This window comes from Heptranchias perlo, chromosome 13 (genome assembly GCF_035084215.1).
Source record: "Heptranchias perlo isolate sHepPer1 chromosome 13, sHepPer1.hap1, whole genome shotgun sequence".
Lineage (NCBI taxonomy): Eukaryota > Metazoa > Chordata > Chondrichthyes > Hexanchiformes > Hexanchidae > Heptranchias > Heptranchias perlo.
Window position 1 is genome coordinate 29,340,389 of NC_090337.1, and position 9,944 is coordinate 29,350,332.

At 39.4% G+C, this 9,944-nt stretch overlaps 1 protein-coding gene across 1 annotated transcript; it reads right to left on the reverse strand.

The window, feature by feature from the left end:
• Window positions 1-249: 249 nt before the first annotated feature.
• On the reverse strand, window positions 250-9,718 carry b3gnt7 (UDP-GlcNAc:betaGal beta-1,3-N-acetylglucosaminyltransferase 7). Its single transcript, XM_067994636.1, has 4 exons — window positions 9,517-9,718; window positions 5,058-5,167; window positions 2,805-2,919; window positions 250-1,773 (listed from the first exon to the last, which is right to left on the reverse strand). Exon 4 carries the CDS (start codon window positions 1,760-1,762, stop codon window positions 539-541), a length of 1,224 nt encoding a protein of 407 aa, XP_067850737.1. The 5' UTR covers window positions 1,763-1,773; window positions 2,805-2,919; window positions 5,058-5,167; window positions 9,517-9,718; the 3' UTR covers window positions 250-538.
• Between the last annotated feature and the right edge of the window lie 226 nt (window positions 9,719-9,944).

Genomic DNA, 9,944 nt, shown 5'->3' on the forward strand with positions numbered 1-9,944 from the left:
AGGGATTAGGTTTGTCAGTTCAAATTTTCTTAAATATAGTCAGTGCTGTAACTACAATAGTATTTTCCATTTCACCCCTCTCTCCCCCCCAAAAAAAGAGTAAACAAAGCAAGCTGTAATCACAGAGGCATGATGTGTCTCCACTGTGTGGTCTAGTATCAAGATGCAGCATCTCTCTATCTTCAGAATTGTTTCTCGAAAGAGTTTTATTTTGATGAAAAAGCTAACAATTGTATTAAAAATGTGTTTTAATGCATATTTTGATGGAAAGGTTGGGTCATGTAAAACAGCATATCTTTTTCAGTCATTCGATTGAGATCTTTGGACAATGAATAATAAATACATCAATGCAGATCTATTTAGGAACCATTATTTCAATTGCATGGAACCAGTCAAAAATCAAAACTATTGTTGATGGAAAATATAAATGAAATGTCCAGCTCCTTTTAAATAGGAACATCAGGATTTTGTACTGAACACAGAATCTTGCTTTCCCATTACAAATTAAACTGAGCTTTGGAACAGTTTGGGAAAGTACCTACAGTAACTTCATTTTCCTTGAACAACTAATGCTGCTGTGCACAGTTTTCCACATTTCTAGAAGTTCTGCTGGAAGCAGTTTGTGGACCACCATCATGCTTTTATAGAAGCAAGGCTCTTTATTCATTTTACTGCTTTTGTTTTTCACAATTCCAAAGGTCTTAAAGCCCCGATGATTAACAGGAGTTATGCTGAACACTTCCAGGCACATCCCCAGGAAAACATCATCAATGGGGTACAACTCTAAGCTTTCTGACACCTTGTACAATCTTCTTGCAAGTGGTCCAGCCATCAAAAATCCACCACCCCCTGTATAGGGAGGATAGTAAGTTTTATTGTACAAAGCTTCAGGTATGTAGTATTTATTCTCCTTTTTTCTGATTGGTTTGGCCTTGTACAGGACATCTCCAACAAAAAGATTCTTAATTTTGGGTGCATTAAGAAACTCAAGAACATTCTCTGTGCTCACAAACACGTCATCGTCACCTTTAAAAATATACGCAACGTTCTCACAATACGTGGAAAACCACTTGAGAAAGTTAACCTCTTTCAAGGTGAGATTGAAGAAAGTATCCATGAAGTCCCACTGAAGTACATCCCTATAGATAACATTTTCATATTCCAGGAGTTTTTGATGGTGGGACCTTTCATTTTCATTGGATGAGGTCCCTAAAAGAAATAGGGTTTTAACTTGCTTCCCATCCATCACCATTTCCTTGCCCCATGTTTTCCTGATGGCCTCTCTTCGGTCATATTGTGTTATGATGGATTTAACAATTACTAAAAGGTAGACATCACCACTGCATTTCTCAGGATGGTTAAGAATCATTGGGAAATACCTACAGTGTCTGTATTGTAAGAACTGTTTAAAGTTTGGCTCCAAGCCATTGAACCATTCAGTCTGAGTGAAGTTGTAGTTGGGAGTACAGTTGGTGGTAGTCACATCCCATTGTTTGGTCTCTCTCCCTGTTGCTGTTACTGCACGTGTCACTGTGGCTGTCGTCTCCTCTTTTCTGGGACTCCAAAAGTTGTCCTTAGGAGTGAAGAAGCTCAGGAAAGGGACAGCCAGTCTATCCTCTGGAGAACTGGATCTCTGGGAGATAGTCTGTAATTCTTGGCTAGTATTGGTGCTTCTCTGAAGCACAGTCAAAGTTATCACAATCACAAAAGAGATGATACAGCAAACTTTTAATAGTTTCTTCCTCCTAAAGCACATCTTCATCAGAATGTTTTCTGAGTGTAATGAAATAGAAAGAGTTAAATCCACAGTTATCTGGATATTTCAGTTAAATAAACTGCAATTAAAATACAAGAATAACTTTCATTTATCCACACTATATACTCATACAGAACGGAGGAAACAGGTTTTCTCTGCTTTATACTCACCAACTTTTTTCCAAAGTTAGTGAAAAAAGGAAACTGCAAACATAGCAACCGCCAGCATTGTATACCAACAGTCAGCGTTATGGAGACCTGGTCAGTTTGTCAATGTTTGCTGACATCAAACCTTCAACCTTCACTATGGTCCAACAATTTCATGGTCACTCTTACTGATATCAGTTTTTTATTTCCAGATCTTTATCTTCATTTTTTTTTAAGAAACTGAATTCAAACTGCCATGGTGGGATTTGAATACACATTCTCTTGATTATTGGTCTAAGCCTGTGGACTACTAGTTCAATAACATATCCACTATGCTACAGTACCCATCTGCTTTTACACTAATCCTATATCTGCTATTTCTGTCCAGGGAGAGAGTCTTCTATGGTGCTACTCTCCCTGTTTTACTTTTGAGTCAGGTGTAGGATTGTCAACTCTGGTTGGACATATTCCTGGAGGTTTGTTCACAAAACACTTGCTCACACTTTGCAAATGTTATTGCACTGAGCAACCTGTCTATTACTGCCCGGCATGCCCTGATCACTGAGCATTTGTGGACAGCTCTTATTGGGCTTCATTCCTGTTCCAGGGTTCTGGGACTGTTTATGTGGTTCAAAAACCTTTCAGAACACATGCAGCCTAATGCAAAGAGATTGTATAGGAGGCTTCAGCCTGACCCCCTGATAGCGCCTTAGCTTGAGGTGTGGAGGAGAAAATTTTCAAACTAATGGAGCGAAAAGTCCCACGCATGCAAAACAGCCCTTTAAACACCAGCATCTACACCTGAAACTCTATAGCAAATACTAAGTCAACAGTTTATGTTCTATCCAAACTATGTCCGAAGCGCTCTTTAAACAATCCTTAAATACAATAATGAAACAAACCTCAAGCTCTAACTTCTCATAGAACTGGCTTCTCAATGCTCAGATATACGATACAGTCAATAAGTACCAGAGATCTGGAACTTGTTCATTCCCACGTCCGACTGTGGAACTCCACCTTTCACGGGGAGGGAGAAAAGAGCCAATTAAAATATAAACTTGCTGCTGTCACCAAGCCATTCTAACCAATCATAACCCACTAACGAAAACTTTATTGTCTTAGTGCTAAGTTACTTAATGCTAAAGGGATCAAGGGATATGGGGAAAAAGCAGGAACAGGGTACTGAGTTAGACAATTAGCCATGATCATTTTGAATGGCGGAGCAGGCCCAAAGGGCCGAATGGCCTACTCACGCTCCTATTTTCCATGTTTAGAGGAAGGGGCTGGGGGAGTTTGTTTTTACTGTCTTGTTGGATAGTGTAGAACCTTTTCAGCCAATTGGAAAACAGGTTAGAGGTCATTCAAAGCATCATCACGACAATATGAACTTTCCAACCAAATTTTCTCCCAGGTTACACGCAGTAGTGCCCGGAAGATTCATCTTCAATTCTGGGAGACTCCCGGACAAGCCAGGAGGATTGGCAACACTAGTCAGGTGCCAGTTTCACTGTGCAAAATGGAGATCTGATTGCTAGCTGTGTGACCTAGAGAAATCCAGGGAGAGATGTCACAAGAATTAATTTTAATAGTGGGTCTGAAAGATGTGGGGAATATGACTTTTAGGAAAAATGGAGTCTGATTTTAGCAGCACTTTCTCGGAACAGAGTGGTGAGAAGTTTACTTAAGCAGTGGAATCACAAGATAAATGATGGGCTTTCTCATACAGAATATCAGTTTACTATTATGTGCGAATATGGGATACCAATTCCCTGCATTTACCTTACAGAACTGGTAGCTTTAACCCACAAAAGGAATTGTTCCAACAACAATTACAGAATGGGAAGGTGTCCTTTTACTTCAGTTGTGATTTCTTCTAAGTATTTCTTTGATATCTATCACTGCCTATTATTCAAAAAGGCGGCCTCTCAAAAAGGGTTACAAAGAATTACATGTTTGTGAGACTATGATGCCATCGGATCCAGCTAGGTAGGGTGCAGCCAACAGAGGAAGAGCATAGAGTTTATCATCAGGTACACTCCTCTGATATAAAAGCACCAATATGAATCTGGACAGTTCTGGGTTCAATTCCTGGTGTATGATAAGTTAGCTGACTTCAGCTAACGCAATGGTAGAGACATTACAATTGGCCACAGCATCTTGATTAGGGAAGGGAAAAAAGTGGCCAGGGTTCCAATTTCTGATCGTTATATGACAACCCCTGTTGGGAGTACTTGTGCAGACACTAGTTGAGGACAGGGTCATGCTCATGTCCTTTGCAGTTGGATTACCCAACAGCAATCACATTAACACTGATACTTGGACAAGACACTGCCAATCATGGAATTGTATGCCAGTGAAGCAATCTGTATATTGAAGAGAGCAGGGAAGAGAAGTTGGAGGAGAAAATCAAGAGATGGTTAAAATTCTAGTTAAAACTAATGCCTTTTTTATGGTGATCACATTTTTAAAATCATTTTGAACCACTATCACTGCAATTAACCTAATTCTGAACATTTTCATTGCCAAGTCAAAGTAATATTCAACACAAGTTTCAAGGCTTCAGGAAAAAAAAAGACAATGACTGAAAACAAGTTTCTCCAGGCTGTTTAAACCAATTTTCAGCAAAAACAAAATTAGCAGGTTCAAACTTTTGTGATGTCTTTGAATGTTGATATTCTATATGTTCTTTTCTCTCATTAACCAATAGAAACATTTTTAAAATACTAAATTTTAAACCTTTGAAAAGATATGGCTTTTTAAAGCTTACTGATGTGAAAAGGTTCCAGCACCTTTAGAAGGAACATCTAATTTAATAGGGCCCCAAAAATTAATTAAAATCCCCGAGGCTGAGAAACATTAGATGGGTTTTGCAATCTTAGCATGTAACTTAATGACCCATTCTTTAGATTAAGATATCACATGGTTGAACTTTCTTTTACTGCTTCTGTTTGTTGTAAGTACTTACTTGTTTTAAGGCATCACTTAAAGTTCTACTTGTTTTTACACTGCCTTCATCTAACTTGACCAGAGTAAATCTACCAATTATAGGAGAAGGGCTGGAGTGGTTACTTAATTTGATGTTCTGATACTTTAATCACACAATCTACACATCAGTGATTGAAAGATAAATCTAAGAAATTGGATACCACAAATACCTTTTGTACATATCATTCCATGTAACAATAATGGCTTCTTGCACACTTGTGTGATAGTTATTTTATCTGTATAATATTGAGAAATTTCCTTACAAGTCTGGCAACTGGTACTGCAATAGAAGAAAGATATATTATCATACTGGTAACATGTACCACGTAGGATATTACAGAAGGATCTATTATATCAGTCTTATACACGTATTGCTAATTTATGCTAAGGATGGTCAAGCTGAGCTTGTTTAAATCTGTATATATTAAGAAAACAAGCCAGCTTAAAAAAAATCCACATAAATAAAGTCAGTTTTTTTTGCTTTCAAATCGAAAAACAGGTAATAAAATATGATAATTGAGTTCCACCAAGTACAACACTGCATTTTTTTCTAAGCAATTAAAATAGACATGAATCACATTTATAGTAGTGACTAGAAGAGTACACCAATATGAAAATAGTATCAACACTAACACTCTGAATTGGATTGAAGAGCTTGAGAAAAGAATCAAGTGCGTACTTAACGCAGTAACTCGATTGTAACACTGATCATTCACCATGGTAATTACAGCTCCAAAACATCCATCAGTCACCTGAAGTCATAAAACTATTATAATTAGAAAGTTCTGTAATTGAAATAATGAACTAGTCAGTCAAAATAGCCACTGATACTTCTCATAACTGCAGTAAACAATAATACACTAACAATTCCACACCTGCAAGCATCGCCTGGATGAGCCCCATTGTTTCTCTAACCTGTAAAAAGGCACTGAAATTTAGTAGGTCACTAGGAACATTCAAATATGCCCTTAAGATATCTCAAAGTATGGTAAATAACACCCGAGAATTATACCAGTTTTCCAGCTCCAATCAACCAAGTTAAATAATGATGATTGCAGAATGGGGTCACCAATATCTGATATCACCCACTCAATGTATTATTAGGTTCCCTCATTCAACTTTCATCAAGGAAATGCTTGCCTGCATCACAGAGCTTAACACAGGAGAATCTCAGTTATACTAAACTCTTGAGTTGTAGTGATATCAATACGCCTTTTAGACAGTATATATTACGGGAAGACCGCACATGCTTCAAGGCATGCTCCAGAATAAGACTGATTCATCTGAAAAAACATACACTATTTTCCTCTCCTGTAATCCCAAGGCCAAGTTCTAACTGTGGCTAAGAGAGAGTGGACAGGTGACATGCTCTGAGGTCCATGGCAATAATATTCTGAGTTGGTCATTAGGAGATATAATGGAAACAGCCCTGAAATGATTCTGATCTTTCCTTGCTATGCAGAAACACCTAGCCCCTGTTTAGCACCTTTGCACAGCCATACACCTGGGACTGGGGACTCAAACCTGTGTCCCACCATGGACAGATGAGTTTGTTTTTTGGAAAATAACCTCAGCACAAGCTAGCTGACACCCAATTGGGTCATCGACTTTTTGTTGTTTCCAATTCTAGGACAATTACATTTTATCACTCAATATTGGTTCTGCTACTCAAAGGGCTGCTAGGAGCTGGGACTAAGCACCAAAATATTATGTTTCCAACCTTAGCCTTGGAAACAGAGCCTATGGTACTGGCAAATGGTTAGCGCCATATGCCCTGATGTAGGTGGCTGTCCGTGATAAGCATGGACAGTATAAATGATGGAGACTGCACCTACGTTCAGGAGAACCTCGTGAAATACACGTCTTCCCAGCCATCAGTCTTAGTGAATCCCGACAAGTTTATTTGTTCAGGTTCAACCGATTACTCAAAACCCCAACATCGGTGATACTAGCATAGGCTTGATAGATTCATAGAATATTACAGAAGTTCCCATTTGGCCAATCAAGTATACGCTGCGATTTTTCTCAACGAGCCGAGTCCAATTCCACTCTACTATTTGCTCTCCATACCCTTAATATTCCTCTTTTTCTAGCAGTTATCTAATTCCTTTCTAAAAGAATTTATAGACTGTGCTTCAACAACAGTTTGTCGTACAGAAGTCCACATTCTAACCACCCTCTGTAAAAAAAAATCTCACCTCTTAAGTGATTATTTTAAATTGGTCTCGCCGATCAATGTAAAAAATCTGTCATACTATTAGGTCACCCCTCAACCACCTTCGTGCTATTGAAAATAAACATTCTTAAGTTTTTCATCATAACTGTAACCCCTCATCTCTGGTAACACCCTAGTGGATTGGTGGCATAACCTCAATATCCTTCATACTCTGTGGAGACCAATACTGCACACGGTACTCTAACTAAGGTTAAGGTTTTATATAGGCTCATCATTACCTCTTGGCTTTTATATTCGATACCTTGTAATAAAAGTTACCTTTTTAAAAAAAAAGTCTTATCAACCTGAAATGCTGCCTTTAATGTCCTGTGAACCTGCACACCCAAATCCCTGTGTTCTGGTGGGCCATTCCATGTCCGGACAACCCAACACTTAAAAAAAAAATCTACTCACCATTCCCGTGGTTCTTTTGGTGAGATCTTAAATTTATGCCATCTAGTTACTGATTTATTTCACCCTCTCATCAAAAGTCCCTTCTAATTTAGAAGTGGGACTAGGGGGAGGGAGAGAGGGGGAGGGGGGGAGGAGGGGGGAGGGGGGGAGGAGGGGGGAGGGGGGGGAGGGGGGGGGGGGCGGAGGGGGGGGGGGCGGAGGGGGGGGGGCGGAGGGGGGGAGGGGGGGGAGATAAAGGTGCTGGTGTTAATTTTTTTTTTATTCGTTCACGGGATGTGGGCGTCGCTGGCAAGGCCGGCATTTATTGCCCTTCCCTAATTGCCCTTGAGAAGGTGGTGGTGAGCCGCCTTCTTGAACCGCTGCAGTCCGTGTGGTGACGGTTCTCCCACAGTGCTGTTAGGAAGGGAGTTCCAGGATTTTGACCCAGCGACAATGAAGGAACGGCTATAATTGAGGAAGGAGGGTGAAGAGGGCCAAGATGAACTGGGATGGGATGGATAGCTCCTGTGAATTGGAGGGAGATGGTTCTAAGAAGAGGGTTTATTTGGTTATAGTGAGAATATGGATTAGCATATCTATTATATGTTAAAATCTTACATTTGTACTCACTTCCTGTCCACAGAATCTGGGCACGTTTTGTTGCACTTCTGTCAACATATTCCAATTTTAAGTTCCTATGTCCATATTTATAATTGAAACTGTTAAGTAAACTTGTCTCCATGTAATTGCACCCTCCGATCAGTGACAGCGCTGTAGCATCTCAGTTTTCCATCTCTTAGCTCCTCAGCCTGTATTGAAGAAACTTCTGCACTCCAACCAACTCTACTTCTCTCTTTCCTAACTTGCTACAATTTTTGCTATTTAACTAAGTAATATAAAATCAAAGTATTGTATAAACATTACACAATGTATGACTCTAAAATGGGGATTGAATTACCACTTGCCCCTCAACCTTAGAGCAGAGAAGGTTAAGAGGAAATTTGATAGAAGTGTTCAAAATCATTAAAGGTTTAGATAAAGTAAATAAAGAGAAACTCTTCCCATTGGCAGAAAGGTTGAGAACCAGAGGACAGATTTAAGGTGATTGGCAAAAGAACCAAAGGTGACATGAGGAAAAACTTTTTTGACACATTGAGTAATTATGATCTGGAATGTGCTGCCTGAAAGGGTGGTGGAAGCAAATTCAATCGTGGCTTTCAAACAGGAATTGGATAAATACTTGAAGGGAAAAAAATTGCAGGGCTACAGGGAAAGAGTGGGGGAATAGGACTAACTGGATTACTCTTACAAAGAGCAGGCACGGGCTCGACGGGCCGAATGGCCCCCTTCTGTGCCGTAACCATTCTATGATTCTAACCTCTAACTTCGGGTCACCTAAAGAGAGAACATATGGTCTTGAGTCCCTTTTGTAACGTGACAGGAGATGGTCTGGTATTGTATTTAAAACTTGTCACTCTGTGCCTGTACAGTTTCATTTTCTTGCTCTTCAGCTTTGAAACATTAGCACTACTGATTTAAAAGAGCGTGCTGAAAGTAGCAAGCAAATTCTATCAGGCACTAACGCTATGAAGGGGATAGGGGAGGTTGTATTTAGCAGCTAGATTTCAAGTTAAAAATAAAACAAATCACATTTAGATAAACCCAATCCTTCACTCTTTAATTCCTTACAAACAACTCATGAGTCATTTACCAACATCCACCTTCACTGAGCTGGAAATTAACTGGTGTGAGGGCATGGAAAGTTTAGTGACTTAAAACAATGCTTGATTTCACTTAGATCCTTATTTACGTTCCACGCTACATTTTTTCGTCACCCGTTTACTCACTGCCTTACTTCGAAACTGATCAGCACCCGCAAGCATTTTGTATCACATTGTTTAAGTGTCTCGGATTAAGTGTCTTTCGCAAACACTACACGACGTAACACTTTAAATACGATTTCAATTCCTTTTATAATACTGCACTATTTCAGTAAAAGTAGAATTAAGTGTTTCACTTACCTAAAAGAGATGGGATGCAAGAGTTCAATTTACAAAAGGTCAGAACGTGTGCGCCAAGCAGAAAATAACGATTCCGGAGTATTTAACTTTCCTCAGCATTAAACTAGATCCTTTTGTTTTGTGTTGTGTTGTGCAGCAGAAGACGGCAGTAACCCACAATACTAACTCTAACTGTTCTAACCTGGCTGTCAGTATTATCTTATCAAACTTAAACCCAGCGGAAGTAATGTGCTGCGCGCGTCAGAAGACACTCCTCGCCTCAGATAGTCCTATCAGCTCATGTGGCTTGTTGAATTTTCAAAATATAATTTTTACAAATCAATAATCGATTATTTGGCTCCGTTAAATATTGAAAAGGTTAGATACACTGCAGGCTATGGTACTGAACCACACAGACCAGGAACATTCATGTTCAGACCCTAATCTGT